The sequence below is a fragment of the Nicotiana attenuata genome, chromosome 10 (assembly GCF_001879085.1).
Source record: "Nicotiana attenuata strain UT chromosome 10, NIATTr2, whole genome shotgun sequence".
In the NCBI taxonomy this organism is placed as follows: Eukaryota; Viridiplantae; Streptophyta; class Magnoliopsida; order Solanales; family Solanaceae; genus Nicotiana; species Nicotiana attenuata.
This window is the reverse complement of record NC_031998.1, coordinates 39132781-39154146: the sequence shown is the minus strand read 5'-3', so window position 1 is coordinate 39154146 and position 21366 is coordinate 39132781. Positions and strand designations below refer to the sequence as shown.

Below are 21366 nucleotides of genomic sequence, written 5' to 3'. Positions count from 1 at the left end.
AAGGGAATGCGGGGTTTCCCACTTTTTTCTCGAGCAACCCTCGCTTGTTGCCTCAGGGACTGATTCTTCAGTTTGTTTAGTATTATTGATTGCTGAATGGCTAACTTTATAGAGGCAAATGACACTACCAGAAGCTTTAGAAATTGTCTTATTTCAGTTAATGAATTGTGAGTTGATCATTTCCATTACCCTTAATTCATGGCTTTCTTTACTATGTTTGGATCAGTCCTCTTGCTCCAGTGTTGCTGAAATTCCCAACGCTGCCATCTTGATTTAATTTGTAGGCTTGGGGGAAACTAAGTGCTAGAAATTTACATTCAAAATCATGTCCAATTGTCTTCTAGCTTACCATCACTTGAAACTGTCTTTACATTGGTTGGTTGGAGTTCTGATGATCCCTGCTGTTTTCAAGTTGTGTTCAACTGAATGTATGAATCAATATTCGAGTGGTCTGAGGTTATTGAAAAAAGATGTGGCTAAGGCACTTCATTTCTTTTGTCCAAGTCTCTTTTTTTTTTGGTCTACAGCTGGTGTTTTATGCAGGCACGGGAAAGAGGGTTCTTAGTTATTAATTCAGGTGTAGGTGTCAGCAGATAGTGACATAACATCGGTTTTATTATAAAATTCTGTTAATGTTTCACCTGTCCATGGTGCCTGTCCTGTCTATGCCGGGAGTTTTATCTGTTCCCCCCAGAGGAAATCCATATGGTAAATTGGTTGCCATCAAGGGTTGAGATGGCCGAGTTGGTCTAAGGTGCGAGATTAAGGTTCTGGTCCAAAAGGGCGTGGGTTCAAATCCCACTCTCAACACTAAACTTTACCCCACTAGTGGGATTACACCCGGTTGGTTGTTGTTGTTGTAAATTGGTTGCCATCATTTTATACATGGTACTATAACAAAGATCAGATGTGTTTAGTTAGAAGGAAATGATGGAAAAGATCTCTTGCCTTTGGTAACAGTTAGTACTAGAGTACAACTTCCTTGTGTTCTTGTTCGTCGAATGTTGCTGTCTCTCACTTCTTTAGCAGTTTAATTTGTGATCTTTTTTTCAGATGTTCACAAGTTTATCCTGGCAATACTATGATGTGGCAATTTTGCTGTTTGCAGCTTGAAGTGACGCCGTGCTTGCTTGCCCCTGCAACGAGCTATTCTGATGTTTCAGACTTCGCTAAACGTGAAGTAGATAAGAAGTCTAAGACAGTATGGACATTGCCGTAAGTGTATTTGCTATTGCAGTAGACTACAAGTGGATTGCGTATCTTATGGCCTACTTTACTCATCCTTTTTACTTTTCTGGTCGCAACTGTCAGCTAAACTTCTTTGAACTAGAATCCAACTTAGTTTGTGCTATGGCAACCTGAGGAGGATGTCAGGTTTTCATCCTCCTAGTCTTGAATATTATCTTAGTGCAAGTCAAACCCTTTTTCTTGGTGTACAGTTATTCCCTTTTGCTGAGACATACTACAGAAGAAGTCCTTGATGCGTGTGTAGAGGCAATTGAACCCAATCGGGCAGCTCTGACATCTCACTTGCGAAACCAGGTTATGGATGATCTCACGAGAGGTCTTAGAAAGCTCAGTTGGTTCAACGGGTTTGATATATCTGATGAACTACCGAAGAAATTTTCTCTAGAGCAGTGGGTGAAGCTGGCTAAGGAATCTCTGGCGACTGTTTTCATTGCAGGTCAGTAGATGAGTACATGATTATACCTTTTTGGCAACTGTTAAAACTGCCTTAGTATGTGCTACTTCTTTTACATATTTATGTTTGCTTCAGTAATATGCTATGAAATAAGTAGATAAAATAAAGTGGCGTATAGTTCAGCTATATATTCATCCCCGTGAGAAAAGAATAGGTTATTTTCCATCCTATAACACTATCAACTTTCATTAGATGTTATCTTTTAATTTCTGGAAGTAATGATGCCATCGTGTTCCAATTGACAGTGCATGGAGGCATTGGAGAAGATGGCACACTTCAATCTTTACTAGAGGCCGAAGGGGTTCCCTATACAGGTCTGTATTGGATGTTACATTTGAAAGAAAGGAGTGCAATCCAACTTGTAATCACTAATCTATAGCTGTTCTTTTGACATTCTTACAATGGAAGGTCCTGGCGTCATGGCTTCAAAAACATGTATGGACAAAGTTGCAACCTCTCTTGCTCTAAAACATGTGAGTTGGCAAATCAATGTTCACATTTTAACCGAGAAAGTATCATTTCTTTCTTCACCCTTGCATTTTGTCCAGTGGATGGAATCAAATATCAGTCAGGTCATCGTCCAATTATGCTATTGTGATTTAGAAGAGCTCAGCTAATGTTGCATTATTAGCTACAAAACAAGCATGTCGTTGGCCACAGTCAAGATAACATTAAGCAACAGAACATCTTATGCCTATGCATATTGATATTACTTTCTCCCTTTTTATTACCCTGCACAAGTATTTCACTTAAGCTGTTTCTAGAGATGAACATTGCTGTTCAGATAAAAGTTTGTTTTGGGTATGATGTACTTAAAGCAATTGAACTTGCATGAGAGCACTTTTGCCTCAACCATGTTTTGATTAGTTTAGAAAGATTCAGAGCAACAGGTGCTTAGGCTACATCCATAAAAGCTGGACTCCAATGATATTTGTTTAATTCATGGATCAGTTGACTGATTTGCTACTCAAGCTCAAGTTGTCCTGTATTTAGTGAAAGACTGAGCTTCTATAATTGAGATATACACAATTGAACTGTTACGAAGTAGTAAATAAATGCCAGTTTACCACTATTAAATCCCAGCTGCAACATACATAAGAAGGTTATTGAAGTATGTGACCATCTCATCTAAAAGCTTAAGCCGTTAGAGAGAGTACACTTTTATTTAATTAATTATGTCTCAACATGCTCCCTCACATGTGGGCTTGATTCTTTTTGATGAGCCAAGTACATGGAAATTTTTTTTGATATTGGGTGACGGTGAGACTCGAACCCAGGACCTCTGCCTGCTCTGATACCATGTTGAAGTATGTGACCATCTCATCTAAAAGCTTCAGCTATTAGAGAGGGTACATTTTTTTTTACTTAATTATGTCTTCAACAAAAGTTACCCACACTTCATGAAGGAGGGTTGAAACCAAGACTTTAAACCAAGGGCCTCACCACTTTGGCTAGGCTTCATGCTCGAGTTATTTTCTAATTAATTCGATATCTCTAATTTTAAACTTCTTCCACATGGGCTTCATCCGCATGTACCAGTGTAGTCCACAAACTGATTTTGCTTGAACACCTATTAATGTCTATCCCTTGACAAGCATAAAAACTCTTTCTCTGGACAGCTGACAGACTTTGGAGTCCTTACAATAAATAAAGATGTGAGGAAGAAAGACGATCTGCTGAAAATGTCCATATCTGATCTCTGGCGTGACTTGAAGTCAAAACTTAACTGTGACACTTTATGTGTTAAACCAGCCAGAGATGGTTGCTCAACTGGTGTGGCCAGATTGTGGTAATCTTTTGTTCCTCTTCAATTCTGTTACACCTAAATCATATTAGATGCAAATCTAAGAAAATGCTTCTTACTAAATAATACTCTGCCTTATGCAGCTGTGAGGGGGACCTTGCCTTTTACATAAACGCACTTCAGGATTGCCTCCCTCGTATTCCTCCTAACAGCCTGTCAAAGGTATGTGTGGACTTCTCTGTTACTGCTCCTCATCTACAAAGCTTTTGTCACCGGCAGTATTTTATTTTCTCCAAAGCATTGTAATCAGAGTCCTTCAGTTCATCAGTGTGTTCGATAGGACTGTGCTTGCTTTCATTTTTTTTTAGCTGATAGACCACAGGTTAGCCATGTGATGCTTTCTCTTTTACCTGAATCATTTCTGGAAGTAGTCCTTTCATGATATAATTAATACCAGAAGCTGTAAGTATCATAAAAAGAGAACATGCTTAAGAGATTGGTATTGAGGTAGGTAAACACAAAGCATAGTCAGTATAGGCCTGTAGTTGCAAAGTTAAAAAAAGATATATACTTGCGTGACTCCACAAAAATTTTAATTTCAGCATGTATTGTGTAAGCATGTAGACGGTTTTCCATTTCAGACAAAATGGAAAAATATCATATTTGTAGCTGAACCGCCTTATAAGGTAAAGTAATTCGAGACAATCTGCTGCTGTGATCATAAATTCTGTACTTGGCTTGTTGGAAATAAAACATGTCATCATGGTGCTGACGATTCAGACAAGGAATTAGGTGTATTTGCTGGATGAGTATTACAAGTTGTTTGGATGACAATTACAACTTTTGACGGTAAACTCATAAAGTAGAACATAGATAAACTTTGAGCAGTTACATCCTGTTGCTCAATGTATGATGAGATTTTAGACCTGACACACATATATGGCTCTAAGTTTTCCATAAACTACTGTCTTCAAGGAGACTCAAAACAGTGCAAAAGGCTCTTAATCAAGTTACTCGAACTACAAACTAAACTTTTTTATCAAAGGTCAAGAAATTAGTCCTGTCTTGCTATAGCTGTCAATTCTGTCACTATATTTCTGCTTTTCAATTTTCTAGCTTTTTAGTTTTCCAGCTGTTCTGTGAACTTCTCCCGCTACTGGTTATTCTTCTCATGTGAAATCTTTATTGCTTGATTGGCTCTATTTTTGGCTTTTATAATGTAATTTATTTCTCAGCAATTACCAATCTGTAAGACTTTTAGCTTTGAACACCGGATCATATGATTATAAGGATCCCTAAGATTATATTGTATAATATGTTTTTCTTGGTATCTTATACAGGAACATGGAATGATTGAGATGCCAAACCCTCCTCCAGAGCTTGTAATATTCGAACCTTTTGTTGAGACTGATGAGATAGTTGTTGCATCTAAATCCAGAAACGAGATTGCACACAATTTGCTCTGGAAAGGGGATAGTAGATGGGTAGAGGTCACCGTTGGTGTTGTAGGAAAACGTGGATCAATGCGTTCATTGACTCCTAGTGTAACTGTGAAAGAATCTGGAGGCATATTATCACTGGAGGAGAAATTCCAAGGTATCTCTTCATTGATATCACATTTTCTAGTGTAGGACATTCTATCGCTTCTGGTTATTTGGATATGCCTGTTGCAAGATGTAACCACAATTCTGTACTTGTAGCAAAAGATAAAAGAAAACACAGCAGGTAGATGGTCTTGACCCTATCATCTAGTTATATCGTTTTTTCCTTGTCATAGGTTCGTTGAGTAGAGCTTAGTGATTTTAGTTGAAACCATTAACTAATAAGCATTTTCTTGGGATACTGTGGATTCTTTCCTGTCAAATGATGACTAAGAAATTACATGGTTCTGTCTATTTAAGTTTTAGGGCACACCTTGTACCTTATCAAATTCATGTGTCTGCAGGTGGAACTGGCATCAATCTGACTCCACCGCCACCATCTATTATGAGGTTTGTCACGAAGATTATTTATTTCTACCTTAAAGTAGTTCTTTACCAAGCCAGAAATTGTTTTTTGCAAGATATACTTTTCTGGGTCTCAAAATTACCTACATATTTCTCACATACCTTTTTTTGCCTTCTCAATCAGTAATCCCGCCTTGGAAAGGTGTAAAAAGCATATTGAACTTATTGCAAACACTCTACAATTAGAAGGATTTTCACGTATTGATGCATTTGTTCATGCTGACACTGGTGAGGTATGTTACTGTGGAGATTTTTCGACTTGATTGAACAGTTATGGAAGTGAATTTAATACTTTATAATGTCATTAAGGAATGGTCTCTTTTCCAGCAAGTTTCAGTTCATTATGTGCCTCTCAAGATATTGTGACATAGGAGTACTTGTTATGTTTAATTCTATGAGTGCACAGAAAACCATGGTGAAGAGTTTGTTATGTGATTTAGAAAGCTGGAGCACACTAAACATTTCAAAGTATTCAGGGTGTTTGTAGGTCTCTTTTCTATGTGGCCTTAGAACCAATTTGTTTTGCAGCCGATAAGTTTATATTTGAGTGGTTGAATATCCTGTCCCACTTTGCTCGTTTGAGGTTGAATTGGGGCCAAACTGAGCATTTTAGAGGCAATATTCTGTGTCAATTAATTCAGTGTTCCCGAGTAGAACTTGAGGAATCAAAATCTGAAAACGGATTTCTGCGAACTGCAACACTTACATTTCATACAATTGATTGAACGTTTTCTACGGCAAATCAAAACTAAAGGTGAAATTAGGAAAGGGATATGCAGATAACAATTTGCAGATCCATTATGAGATTTAATTGGAGTTGTCATTGATCTGTGGTTACAGGTGTTGATTATAGAAGTGAATACAGTTCCTGGAATGACTCCTTCCACAGTCTTGATTCATCAGGTGACGTATTTGCTGCTTCTTCAACAATTACATAGTTTTGCAATTTGGAACATAAGTCTATTCTATTTAAACTAAAGAACTCTATAGAGATTTAAACTTAGTGAGCAATGCAAATATTACATGCAAGTTCACTTCTGAAGAGATGGTGGAACCCCTAAATCTGCTGAAAAATGCCCTAAGCTTTAACCATTGTTATTATGGTGTTTATTGTAATTAGGCACTTGCAGAGCAACCTCCCATGTATCCACAGCAGTTCTTTCGCACGTTACTTGATCTGGCATCGGAGAGATCCATGTGAAGAGTTCAGGGTGTGCATGGCTTTATTTCCTTCTTTGTATCTGTTTTCCATCCATCCATTTTTTTCCCATGCTTTGGAAGTATGCCAATTCAAGGCTGTTTGTAAAATGTAGTGAAGGGGAACTTTCCAGGATTGTGTTGTCCTACCAAGTGTATTTGTTGAACTACACCAAATGCAGATCTCCCCTCTTGTTCTTCTAATAAACTGATGGTTGTTTAATATTTCCACTGTGTAATCGTCTTGTTTTTATTTTGGCTTTCTTCACTTTTAGCCCGCGCCAGAAACTATTTACATTCTATAGCCGAAAAAGTGTATAAAATTTGTATAATTTTTGTATATAACATACCGAATGTATATACATACAAAAAATATACATTTTTCGGCTATTATTTTGAGAGTGGTTATACAATGTCATTCGGCTATTATTTTGAGAGCGGATATACAATGTCATTTTCCCGTGTAATGTTTGTTTCCCGTCTCAATGTGGCTTAATCATCTATTTTTTTTTCATTTCCACTAGGCTTCAAGGGTTACAATTTCCTTCAAAAATCGTAGTCGAATTCTTTCTACATAATAGTTGTGCATCTTTGAATGTAGGCTATGTGTCAGTTTGGACATCTGTCCATTATCATTTCCATATCAACTCCAACTATTCCTTTACATTCCTGAACAACCCCAGCATCTTTAAGCATAAGATTTAAGCATTCACACCTTCAAACATATATTTGTGCAACTTAAGACATGGAAGTAAGTTAGAAATTTAGTGAACACATATGAGTGCAACTTATGAGGGGGTAAGTGGACGGATAGCCATTCACAGGGATGCTATTTAGAGATTAGCCAGTACTTATTTTGTCATGAATTTTAAAACTAAAAATCTTGACTTCAGAAGAATTTAGTATATTTTTGTCCTGAATATTTGAACTGAAAAACTAAGATTCAGGACGCACTGACTAATTCCTAAATAGCAGCCGTTTAGAGTGGCTACCGACGTAACACATTGAAAGATTAAACAAAATTTGCTAAACTTGAGTTCGAGATTTAGTTCTCGGCTCTCTTAATTTTAAGAAAAGCAAAACCACAGAAGTGTTTGTGATCAATTATGCAAGAAAATAAAAAGAGAATTTTCTCCAAGATCAAAGATGAGGGCTAAGAAAAACAAATTGAAGGAATAGCAGGTTAGTAAGATTCTATAAGATATTAAAGAGAATATTGAAAATGGTATCGTTATCTATAGAATAAAATGTAGTTAGACCTTGTCTAAAATATTGAGCTGCAATCATCGATCGGAATGAACCACCAAAAAGAAACCCTCCCCTTTTGCAAAATAAATAAATAAATAGATAAAGCAAAAAAATAAAAGAAATAAACAGCATACACAATATATATATGTGTGTATATATATATCCTTCTTTTTAATATTTCATCTTGTGGTTCAAGTTTAAAGCATATTTTTTAATTTAATATTTCCATCTCTTCCCGCGTGGGGAAGAGCTGTTAGGCTTCTTGAATGGGCTAACGATATTAAAATTTTCTTTGCGGAATCTCATAATGCTTCATTTAATGTTTCGAAAATCAAATTATTCTTCAATTTGAAAAATCTAATATATTCTACTATCTTTAGATTCCATGCAAAAACCATTGAACAAGACAGAATATGACCCCCCATAAAAGTGTTAATGCAATATATATATATATATATATATATATATTGTCACGACCCGGATTTCCCACCATCGGGAGTCGTGATGACGCCTACTGTCGGAGCTAGGCAAGCCAAGTATTAAAACATTTTCTGATAACATCTCAACGATATAAATAAAATGAGTCATTTAAATAAAAGCGGAAGTCTTAAAGACATAGATAACTGAAAACCAAATGCGGAAGTTTAAATACAACTCTACCCAGATCCGATGTCACTAACTCACGAACTACTAAAGAGTGCTAAAAACAAGTCAGAATAGAAGTACATCAATGTTTGTCTCGGTACAAGGAAAACAAACTAATAACATAGAAGGGACTCTGGCCTGCGGACGTCAGCTAGGCTACCTCGAAAGTCCCTGGACTGAAGTCAGCTCCCGATCAAATCCTACTGCTGAGGCCCAAAAGCTGCTCCTGGATCTGTGCAAAGAGATGCACAGAGTGTAGCATCAGCACAACCGGCCCCATGTGCTGGTAAGTGCCTGGCCTAACCCCGGCGAAGTAGTGACGAGGCTAGACAGGACCTACCAAAAACAACCTGTGCAGATATATATATGTATATACAAGTGCAACGAAATAACAGCATAAAATACCAATTAAGGCGGGGAGGGGACATGCTTAGGGGAAATACAGATGAAAACAACTTATCAGAAGTAAACACGAAACTACATCAGATCTCATAATCTATATAAGTGGTCGGAGTGCCACACGATCCCATTTCATAGTACATAGGTGGTCGGCGTGCCACACGATCCCATTTCAGCAAATATAAGTGGTCGGCGTGCCACACGATCCCATTTCATAATATATAAGTGGTCGGCGTGCCACACGATCCCATTTCATAATATATAAGTGGTCTGCATGCCACACGATCCCATTTCATAATATATATAAGTGGTCGGCGTGCCACACGATCCCATTTCGTAATATATATATGGTTTCCCGGCAAGGGAACAAGAATCAATTCAACTATCCCGGCAAGGGAGAATACAAGTAAACAGCTAGTTCCCGGCAAGGGAGCAACGACAATAACTTACACGTCCCGGCAAGGGAATAATCACATCTCTTTCTCTTACATTCATTTCTTACTTTTTAATCAAGTCAAAAATCGAGCCAACGCTCCAAAGAGTTTACACATCATATTTCCTTCTCATTCTCTTCATATCATATAGAAACCATCAATTAACAAGGAAGAGTCACTACGGAATCCCAATTAAGCACAAATAAAGACCCACGGTCATACTAGACACCGGTGTATAGATACTCGTCACTATGCCTATACACCGTACTCAACATTTAGCAATTAGCAAATAATACTCTAATCCTATTCCCTCAAGCCAAAGTTAGATCAAACACTTACCTTGAATGCTCCAAACTCAACTCAAGCCTCTAGTATAGCTTTACCCCTCGAATTCGGCTCCAACACAGTCAAATCTATAAAATAATGACCTTAAAATATTAATAATAGCTAAACAAACTAAACCCAATGCCTAAATATGAATTTCTAAGCTTTCTTCCCAAAATTCCAAAAATTGACTCCGGGCCCGCTTGGTCAAAACCCGAAGTTCGAACCAATTCCATGTCACCCATTCCTCCACGAGCCCGAATATACAATTTGTTTTCAAATTCGACCCCAAAACGAGGTCTAAATCGAAGAAAATCGAAAAAACCCTAACTCTACCCTTTTCCCCCAATTTCCACCCTAATCTATGTGATTTAAGCTTGGAAACCTACTAATTAATGAAGGATAATGATGGAAATAAGTAGGAAATTACTTACCCAAGTGGTCTTGAAGAATGGGGGCTTCAATGGCTTCCTAAAGCTTGGGAGAGAAGAGAGCTCGTGAGTGTTTTTGAGAAAAACCCGTATGTACTGTTCTGTTTTTTTAAAAAATCACTGGGAGATTTTACTCTATGCGTTCGGGACATTGGGGTCGCGTTCGCGATGAAGGGAAAGCTGGATGCATCGCGTTCGCGATTAGGGAAATGCGAATGCGTAGAGTTAATTACTGGGGGCCTGAAATTTGTTCTACGCGAACGCGGTGAAGGAAAATGCAATGTTGTGCGTTCGCGAATGCTTAATGCGAACGCGAAGAGGAAGGTTTCCCCCAGGGGCAACTAATGATATGCGAACGCGAGGACTATATCGCGATCGCGATGAAGGAAGTCACAAAGCAGTGCGAACGCGAGCCAAAGGCCGTGATCGCGAAGAGCAAAGGTCTGTGCAAAATTGCAGCAAAATCTGATCCTTTTTCCTAAGTTTAAAACACCCCGAACCACCTCCGAATCACTCCCGAGCCCTCGGGGCTCCTAACCAAACACACACACTAACTCAACAACCTCATACGAACTTAATCGAGCGATCAAATCGCCAAAACAATATCAAAATCAATGAATCAAACCCCAAAATCATCATTTTTCATTCTAACTTCATAAACTTCAAATCTTAGATATTTAGGTCCGAAACACGTCAAATGACGTCCGATTTCGACCAAATTTCACAGAAAGCGCTTAAACCATATATAAGACTTGTACCGGATGTCGGAACCAAAATACGAGCCCGATACCACAGTCTTTTAATCAATTTTCATTTCCATTTTCCTTAATAATTTCAGAAAACCAATTTCACAGAAAAATTCTTTTCTCGGGCTCTAGACCTCGGAATTCGACTCCGGGCACATGCCCGAGTCCCATATTTTTCTACGGACCCTCCGGGACCGTCAATTACGGGTCCGGATCCGTTTACCAAAAATATTGACCAAAGTCAACTTTAATCATTTTAAAGCCACATTTTGAAATTTTTCACAGAATTTAACATATAATCTTTCCGGCTACGCGCCCGGACTGTGCACGCAAATCGAGGCAAGTAAAAATGAGGTTTTCAAGGCCTCGGAAGCATGGAATGAAAGAGAAAACAGGTGATGACCCTTTGGGTCGTCACATATATATATAAATATATTCTCTTTAATTGATTTTTAGTTTTTTTGTGGACCATAATATTTGATTTTTCATATATCAAGACGGAATTAACTTTTTTTTCCCGAAAGTTGCCCTTGGAGTAGTCTCGAAGTATCTGTTATATTTTTAATGAATAAATTAAAGAGATAGTAAAGGTTAATATGAACAATTTCATTGTTAATTTATGTTAGAAGATGGAATATTAATATATGTGAAAATAATATTAAAAAATCAATTAAAGTGGATCGAAGGAAGTATGTTTTTTTCAGCTATAAAACTTGAGTTCGTATAATAAATTATTTTTAAAATACAATTATTCAACCTTTTAAAGTTTGCTTTAAAGTTTCTATGCCAATATATATTATTTAGTTTTTTTTTTTTCGCTAATATTATTTAGTTGTTATTAGCACCATTTTGGTCGGCAAACTTTCTTAGTTTTCCTCGTTGGTCCACGCGGTAGTACTCATGCTTTCACACTTTATTCATTATAAAAAGTCGATCCGTGTAATATAAGCTGCAGCCAGATCTCATAAGATAGTCTTAAAATAATATTTTACATAATATTGACCTCTCTACCGTATATATCTAACAATTGTTTTATTTAAACACTGATAAATAAATAAAAACATTCGAAGATTAACATCATTATCAAATTGTAATCTTGTTTTATTTAAGGAAAATCTTATGCGAATTTGGACTAAGCACAACTTATCATCAAATAAAGCAACCTTAAAATAGTAGTAGTAGTAGTAGTACTTTAATTTTTTAAGAATGAGACTCGAGAGTCGTAATATTTGAATTGTACAAAGAGTCACAAAGACAAATTAATAAATCTCTCTGGTCAAAGGACTGACTCAAAAATGTTGACTCGTACCCAAGAATAAAGAAAGGTCAAAACCTAATCTTGGAACGCTTGCTTAATACTCTCTCCGGTCCATAATAAGTGATCAATTTATTTTATCACACCCATTGAGTAAATACTAAATTTTAGACGAAAATATTTAGTGTGACTAAACTACTCTTCATTAAATATTACACCATAGTTATAGTAGCACTTACTTCTCTTCTCAAATGTGAGGAGTAAATAACTTTTTAGGGATACGTACATAAGGGTAATTTTGGAAAAACAATAGAATTTTTTCTTGATTATATAAATGGACACTTATTTTGGACTAAAATAAAAAGGTAAATTGGTCACTTATTGTGGATCGAAAGGAATATCTGATATAAGGAAATTAAATTAAAATAGCAGCCAATAAAATCGCAAAGCTTTACTTCCAAGATTGTGTGACCTTTGTCTCGTTAGAATTAGATTAAGGAAGTCATATATCTCCATCTAAGTCTCCCTTTATTAATTTTTCAAAGGCTAATGCTAAATGCCAATGTTTGGTGTCTAAGAATTGCTGAAAAAAAGATTAATTGTTACTCTCCCACTTTATTTTGTTCGCCCTAATTTGATTTGACACAAAGATTAATATATAAAAAATTAAAATTAGAATTTATGGTCTTAAATATGCCACAATTTTTATGTAGTTATAAATTTTTTAAAACTTATAGTGCTAAATATGACATAACATTTAGTGGTTATAAATGCTTCTGATTAATAATAAATATTAAAATATATATTATTTTTTTAAATGAATTAATAAAGAAATAATGTCAAACAAAGTGGAATGAAGTATTTGTACTCTCATTGTAAAATGGATCCAGAAGTCGGTCTTTATGCTCCACTTTAGTTTTCATTTAAAAGCAGTAATTAATTGTATCAGCAAGTAATATCATATTACCTTCCCAACAATAATAAATGATTTTCCGTAATTTCTCGAAGATAGCCATAAAATTCAGGATGAGCAAATTAGCCAGACCTTAGAACGATTTTCTTGAAATTTCAACCGATGATAACTTACTTCATGAAGAAATGAAGAAAAAAATATCACTATCTTACAATTTCTTCAAGCAAGTTGGAGGAGGAAAAAGGTAGAAATTACATCAACCAAATGAATTTGCTAATCTCACGTTAAGTTAGGAATCCAAATCTTACCAAACTCCCAAAAATAAATAAAAAGTAAAAAAATAAATAAATTACTTTGAACTACAAACCAACACAATTTCTTGAGGTTGTAACCCCACCATCTACCACAAGATTATGACCACTTACATATCTTGATTCATCACTTGCTAAATATAGAGCAGCCTCAGCAATATCTTTAGCTCTTAAAGTTGTACCTTTTAAATCTGCCAAATTTCTCACAAATTCTTCAATTTTCTCTACTTCTTTTTCACTAGGCACTCCAAAATTCATCCCATTTATTTCCCCTTCTTCTTCATCTTCATCACAATGATTCCATGCATTAATCAACATTGATGTTGCAACTCCAAATGGTGATATACAATTAACCCTAATTCCATATCGTCCCAACTCGCACGCTGCATTCTTCGTTAGCCCTACAATCGCGTGCTTAGACGCCGTATAAGCATGTGGCCCGAGCCCGCCCATGACTCCGGCCACACTAGACGTCGAAATGATGCAACCACGGCCCTGTGGTATCATCACACGGGCCGCGTGCTTCATTCCCAAAGCGGCTCCTCGTACGTTAACGGACATAACACGGTCGAATTCGTCGGGGTCAAAATTAACTATGCTCTTTTTGTGGCTCGATTGACTTCCTAGGACTCCGGCATTGTTGAACAAGATGTCGACATGTCCATATTTGGAAATTGTTGAGTCAATTAAATTCTTGATATCTTCTTCAGATGTAACATCACAATGTACGTAAGTAACTGAGGGAGCTAATAAATTTGATAGAGTATTGCCAAGGTTGTCTTCTACATCTGCAATTACAACTTTGGCCCCATGTCTTGCAAAGAGTCTCACTGTTGCCTCTCCAATCCCTCTAGCTCCACCTGTTACAATCGCAACCTTTCCTTCTAACCTGTACAAATAATTACATAACAAAACTTATTTAATGAGGAATCTCAAATAGTCAAACGACAAATCTAGAATTTAAACTTAATAGGTTCAACGTTCGAGACTAATTTGAACACCTTGTATAAATGAAGTTATAGGTATTATCTATATATATATACACACACACACTATACCTATACATGTCAAATATAAAAAATTGTTAGAAAATTTCCAAGAAAGTAGGAAGAAGAATAATCAAAATAAAACCTTCGGAAAAGTCTTAAGTAAATTATATATTAGAGTTGAGAACAGAAAAATAAAATAGGAAATCTTGTGATAGAAATATGTCGCGTTAATAGATGAAGAATGTGCCCATTTCATGGATAGGATACAAAATTGATACTCTAAACTTTCACATTGTTTAGTTTTGACACTTGAATAAAGTTGTCGACAACCCTAGCTGGTTCTTGGCTACTAAGACAATGTGGACTAGAATATCTAAAGCCTGGAGACAGATCAGTAGAAAAAAATGTTTTCTTTTTTCTTTTCCTTCTCTTTCTTCTTTTAACCTCAAAAGAGCTACAAAAGTTGAAAAATAAGGTGTTTACAGCTTTTCATGCAAAAGCATGCATCAGCTAAGTAGCATAGAATATACTGAAAGTAACCAGAAGGAGCTTGGCTTTATATTACTTTCTCCGTCCCGTTTTATATGATTCAATTTGATTGAGCGAAGATTTTAAAAAAGAAAAAAGATTTTTAAAACCTATGAACTAAAACAAGCTATAGGTATTCGTGTAGTATAACTATCTCATTAAGGATAAAATAAAAAGCTCAAACTTAAATTATTTTTAAATATAAAACATTTTTTTCCCGGACAGACTAAAAGGTATAAATTGGGAGAGAGGGAGTACCTTCTAGTAAAACTTGGAGAAGTAATTTCCTTGCCTATGGAATGAACTCTAACAAATGTTTTCTCAGGCATCACTTGAGCAGGCATGATTGACTGTTCAAGAAATAGCAATATAATTAAGGAGGAAAGAGGGAGGTACAAAGAGTAAGAGAAATAGAGAACAATATATATTATGAGAGTAGGTGGATTATACTATAAAGAAGATGGGAAATTTATAGGGGAAGAAGAGAGAGAGAGAGAAGTTATGTGGGATTCTATAATTAATTTCTTGGCAATTTCGTTCTAACTTAACCAATATAATACTTGTCCACCATGTGGTTATGTTCTAATTGGACTCTTTTCATGTATTAAAACTATGCATCAATTCCTCGGAAAACATCTCATTTTGCGTATAAAGTACTCATGTGTATACAATTTTTTAGTTTAGTTTATATTCACCGAACCGTGTGAAAAAATATTTACTGAATCAGGTCATTTAATGACAACTAAAAATATCACTTAATAATTAGTAAATATTTGTACCATATAATATCATTTAAGAGCAACTATATGTAACCCTTAATAAGAAATATTGACTGATATAATGTTATTGAAGTATTTAACCATATATTAGGAGATTTACGGGTTTCTCCTTGCGGAAGCGAATCATCTATAACAATCACGACTAGAATAATTAACTAGTCATTAGGAATCCTCACAACACAGATGAATCCCTTGTTTTCGCAGCCTAAAAATCCCTTCGATGAATGCAAAGAATATATAATACTATCTGTCTCTAGTCTAGTGAAAAGTGTTCCTTTTTATCACTCATATATATTAGTGGTGTTTATATAGATTAGTACTAGAGTTTTATATAGATCACTAAACTATGCTTTGATTATACTCATAAATCAGCGAGTAATTTAAAAATTAAGCCTAAATATATCTTCAACTTTTAGAAATACTACTGCTTCTTACCTCCTCTTCAATCTGGTAATTGGTGTAGGCAGATTATTTTCACTTTGTTTGCGCATAAAATAAAAGAAAAAATTATTTAGTTTATGCATAAAATGAAAACTCAAACGGAATGTAAAGTCATTCTATTTTCCATATATAGTTATTTTTGGCCCTTTTCCCTTTTATATGGGTAGCATTCTCTGTTATTCTTTTTCAGATTTTTTATATATTAGATAGAAGTTGGCTTTAAACTAGTTCATGGTCCGTGTACTCGTTAGGTCCGTATGACCTATCCATTTATTAATTAATTAATGTAATGACAAGTTGGTAAATATGATATTTCTCTTGAAACTTTTATGTCAGTGTGAAATTTCCCTTAGTTCAAATTTATTTAATATGCGCTGGACTGATCTAATAAGTACGTAAAATAGCTACTCCTTTGCTACTTTTGAGTAGTCTTTAGAACAAGCCAAAAGGCATTCCAACTGTATGATCAACCCCAATCTTACATATCTATATTATATTACATGTTTGATGATTTTTGCATGGCAAAAGGAAAGAGGAAATTAACGAGCAAAACAAACTGGAGCAAGGGGAAGGGTAAGATTTACTTGGAATTGGATGTTATATATATTTTGAATAAACTAAAAAAAAAACATATTTTTATTTGGTTGAAAAATAATCTTGGTAAATAATTGAAAGCATTTTCCAAAACAATTATTTTCAAAATTTTGGAAGCATGCAACCATCATTTTTTTGCTATATAGACAAAAAATGTTAGTCAAGCTTTTCAGAACCAAAGAAAACCAGAGGAAAGTGAAACCAGGAAGGTAGAATATAATTAAATATGTTTTTTTTGGTTTCCCATCGATTATTCGGTTCCGCAGTGGGGCTCGACTAAATTCGAATTTGCGCCGGAAAGCCTTGTTAGGTTTTTAAGCATTAATATAGCTTAAAAGAGGGTGAATGGGAAATGTAGGGAAATAAAATTTTAAGTACCCTCCCCTACCCCTACCCCCCCCCCCCCCACCCCCGGACAAAGGGACATTGTCCCATATTGGAAGAGGAAGAGGAAGAGGTTTTTGATGAGTATATAAGCAATTGCTCTTCTTCTAGCTCTTAAAGAGTTGAGAAGAAGGCAAGCCTCGCGCCGTCGTCGTCGTCACTCGGCTCGGCTTCGACTTCGGTCAAATGACTGATTGATTAATTTTTTGGACCAAATATATTTGTTAATAATAAATATTAAGAGAAATGTTATTAAATATTCGTTTTAATAACAGAATATTAATATTAATATTAAAATCCAACGGAACCATTTTCAGTTTTTCAGTTGTGTAACTGAAAATTAAACTTTCCTCTTCAATTCCCGGTTTATTATTGCATAAATAAGCCATTTATGTTATGGCATTTATGTTATGGCCGTTTTGCATAAACAGCCATTCTGAAGAGTTGCACCTCTTCAGTTTTCAGCCCAACATTGGCTATAAATACAAGTCCATTCTCTCAGATTTTCCATACGATTTTCTGAGTTCTCCTCATTTCTTCTGCATACTCTTAACATCAAAGAAAGCAACAGTAAGTGTGATTTGCAACCGAACTTTGTGTTCGCTGAAACACTGGAGTTTGAAGTACCACTACACCAGTGTGTAATTCGTTCTATCCTGGGAGGAAATAATCCATAACCTTGGGTACTAGGAGGGGATTAAATTCCTTAAGGAAACACTGTGAATTCAGTGGGCTCGGATTAACTTTTGTTTCGTTTACATTTTCTATTTATATGTTGTTTTATCTTTTTCAGAATTAGTTTACAAATACAGTTTACTAACAAGCTTAAGGAAACACTGTGAATTCAGTGGGCTCGGATTAACTTTTGTTTCGTTTACATTTTCTGTTTATATGTTGTTTTATCTTTTCCAGAATTAGTTTACAAATACAGTTTACTAACAAGTCTCACATTGGGAGTAAAGCATCCCCTTCAGTGGTGAAGCCAGAAATTTTCGTAGGGGTGTTCAAGTTTGAAAGAAGTCAAAAAAAAATCCGATCAAAGGTGTTCAATATATTGTTATGCACCTCTAAACCTAATATTTTGTCTATAAATTTTTGACAAATGATGGTCAATTGACCACCCTTCAAATAATGTGGCTTCGCTTCTGGTTCCTTACAGAGGCGATTGCATACCCAAAGCTCGAACTCGAGACTTTTGATTAAGGATAAAAAAGTATTTTTTATTCCACTACAGTCTTGTTGGTAAAATTAAATATGTTTGATACGACATGCTGTTGATCTGATCCTTGGATAGTCATTCAACGATGTGCAAAAAATAACATATATAGCCAAATGGTGTTCGTTTGCTGTGCCAGCAAATTGTACAAGCTGGATCCTGGATATCTATAAAGCCTTTTTTTTTTTTTGGGGGGGGGGGGGGGTGGGATTTTGGGAAGATCTTTTTAGAAACAATTATTTTATTTTAATTATAGATATCTCAATCCTAGTAGAATATAGTCAATCTTTCAATGCGTACGGATTAAATTATCCAAGAAATATCGACCAATTAAAAGAAGCAAATGTTGTAGAATGGCTTGTCACAACTCAGAAGTTCATGCAATCATGTGCCTCTGAAGTGTCAACTTGGAACATGATCTCCATTTTCTTTCTTTAAATTTTAAACTACAACTTGACTTCTAACGATATCAGTTTCTATTATATCTATTTTATATTTGAAATTGTGTGTTCAAATTGTATTTGTTACAATTCCAGTAATATTCTTTATGTTTCAATGTCAAAAATATTGAGTTCTCGGGTTAATTAAAGTAACAAGGATTCATTTGCCTCCTATTTTGTAATACAACGGCCATGAAGATGAAATTAAGAAGAAAAAAATTAGCATAATTTACAATTTTTACTAACTTCCTTCATATAGATTAATAGAATATAATCCATATTATCCTTTCTACGTACGTTCAAAGTATTACACACCTTATTGGATGGTTAAGTACCAAAATAACACTTCGTACTTACATCCATTTCGGTTAAGTACCAATACTGATCAAAGGATCTCCACCGAAATGGATATCAGTATTACTTCTCTGTGCAATTATTGGTCATAAGTAGGGGCGAAGCCACCTTTTATAAAGGGTGGTCAACTGATCACACTTTACCGAAATATTACAAAAAATTACACTGCATATATAAGTAAAATGCTGATTTTAGATGTATTAAAGTATATATTGAACACACTTTGTCGAGATTTTTTTTTTAGTTCTTTCAAGTTTGAACATCCTTGGAAACATTTCTGGCTTCGCCACTGATCATAAGTATTTGGCAGAATAGCCTAAATGGCACTTATACTTGTGCCACTTTGTCATCCCGGTCCCCAAACTTAGCATTTTGCCAATTGGACACTTATACTCGCTCAAAACTTATATTTTAAACCCCTCTGACCGTTGACCGATCATATGTGGCAACATTATGGCTGAGTTGGACAACAAGCGTGTAATTCACGCGTACAACGAGCGTTAGCATAAAAAAATTGGCCTAAGAAATGATTGAACTAAGAAGAAAAAAATAATAAAATGAAAAAAAAAGTAAAATTTTAAAAAAGTAAACTAACCCCCTTCCCGTCTTCCCCAAAACTCCTCCATTTCTATTTCTTTTTCTCTTTCTCCCCCCCCCCCCAACCTACACCCTCCCCCAAAACACATCTCCCATTTCTAAAATTCTCTGTATGATACCTTCAGATCTTGACCCTAAAAAAGAAAAAGAAAAAAAAATTATTGGCGAGAACGATCCCTGAAAAACGACCGGAAAATCCATAGCGACCCCTCCTCCATTTTACTCTCTTTCTTCCTTTCCGAAAATAATGTCAAAAACCCAATCCTCTGTATAGTAGACCTTTAAATCAGTAAACAAGAACCTTCAAATCAGTAAAAAATCAAAATCCCATCTCCTAAATCAAGCCACCAGAAAATCCATCATGTTTTAAAATCCCAAATCTGAAACTTTATTTTTGACAAAAGAAATTCCTCTATTTCTACATATATTCTTGTTTTTGAGGCTAACGGAAGAGACAAGGGAGAGGAGAAAGGGATAGACAGAAAAGAAAATTGGAAAGGCGGAAGAAGAGATAGGTTGATTGTGGGGAGAGGGGCGGGGGGGGGGGGGGGGGGGGGTAGGGGGGTGAAAAAGAAGAAAAAATTGGGAAGGGGAAAGACCTCGGTGGGGTGAAATTCTTTGTGTAAGAACACTTTTTTATTTATTTATCTTTTAGTGATCTCCGAATGTTAATGATATTCTCCGGTGGCTGGAGAAATTTTCCGGCGATGGCAGTATTAGAGTTGTTGGCGGTAAGGAGAAGAGATGGTGGGGTAGGGAAAAAAATGAAGATAAAGTCAAAAGTTTATTTTTCTAAGTGGCACTAGTAATCACGTGGCATCCTACGTGTAGGAGATTGTATTACACTGACAGTCTTCTGTCATAAGCGTTTATTATACATGGTTTGAGCGAGTATAAGTGTCCAATTGGCAAAATACTAAGTTTGGAGACCGGGATGACAAAGTGACACAAATATAAGTATTATTTAGGCTATTCTGCCTAAGTATTTCTTAGTGAAATGTGTGAAGTTTGCATTAGTCAAAGCAATTAGCTGTAAAACATTCGTCGTTCACCTTCTTGTTCATTTTTCTAGGTTACGACTATATTTATTACGAATCTTCCAGTTGCATTATTCTAGCTGTAAAATCTTACTCTCGATCCCAACTTAGGGTCGAAGTCACAATTTTTTGATATATTAATTAGTGGAGCGTGCATGAGCCGGAGAAGGGCCAGCAAATCTACTTCAAGTATATAGAACGGGAAATTATCAATTATGTCCATTTACAAGTAGCTCATTACAAAAATTGGCCAATTGATAAAATATTACTAATATTAGCCAATTAGCTATTTGTAGCAAAAAAATATCAAATTTTTGCTTTGTTTTGAGTGGGTGTTATTAGAATAGATTGGGCACAACTTAAGGAGCTTGAATCTCAATTTTGGGATGATTTGGTGAAGTTTTGAGGTGTTTTGAATTGAAAATTCGAAGTAAAAGCTGAACATGAAAAAAATGAGATGTGTATCACACTATGTATCATTTGTGTATCACACATGTATCATATTTGTATCAATTGTGTATCACATGTATATCCATGTATATCTGTGTGTGAGATACATGCGTGATACATGTTTGATACATGTGTCGCAGAAGACTTTTTTGAACTCGATTTAATTACGAATTTTGATACAAAACCAGTCCAAATCACCTCC

At 35.6% G+C, this 21366-nt stretch overlaps 2 protein-coding genes and 1 non-coding gene across 6 annotated transcripts in view; 2 read left to right on the top strand and 1 right to left on the bottom strand.

Annotated features, from left to right (window-relative positions):
- LOC109233316 (D-alanine--D-alanine ligase) overlaps positions 1 to 6902 on the top strand; it is a 14638-nt gene extending 7736 nt beyond the window's left edge. For 3 of the 4 annotated variants that reach the window (XM_019399152.1, XM_019399153.1, XM_019399154.1), the window contains exons 14-24: positions 1109 to 1215; positions 1440 to 1684; positions 1948 to 2016; positions 2111 to 2175; positions 3322 to 3491; positions 3590 to 3668; positions 4787 to 5042; positions 5392 to 5437; positions 5577 to 5685; positions 6293 to 6355; positions 6573 to 6902. In XM_019399152.1, the coding sequence (XP_019254697.1) occupies positions 1109 to 1215; positions 1440 to 1684; positions 1948 to 2016; positions 2111 to 2175; positions 3322 to 3491; positions 3590 to 3668; positions 4787 to 5042; positions 5392 to 5437; positions 5577 to 5685; positions 6293 to 6355; positions 6573 to 6653 (1290 nt within the window). In that variant the 3' untranslated portion in view covers positions 6654 to 6902. Of the gene's footprint in view, positions 1 to 1053; positions 1216 to 1439; positions 1685 to 1947; positions 2017 to 2110; positions 2176 to 3321; positions 3492 to 3589; positions 3669 to 4786; positions 5043 to 5391; positions 5438 to 5576; positions 5686 to 6292; positions 6356 to 6572 lie in introns of those variants that run through there. The other variant, XM_019399155.1, reaches the window with a different exon arrangement.
- On the top strand, positions 730 to 810 carry TRNAL-AAG. The gene has a single exon. It is a non-coding gene; the product is annotated as a tRNA-Leu (tRNA).
- On the bottom strand, positions 13172 to 15310 carry LOC109233315 (short-chain dehydrogenase reductase 2a-like). Its single transcript, XM_019399151.1, has 2 exons — positions 15131 to 15310; positions 13172 to 14244 (listed from the first exon to the last, which is right to left on the bottom strand). The coding sequence occupies exons 1-2, from the start codon at positions 15214 to 15216 to the stop codon at positions 13404 to 13406; spliced, it is 927 nt and encodes a 308-aa protein (XP_019254696.1). The 5' UTR covers positions 15217 to 15310; the 3' UTR covers positions 13172 to 13403.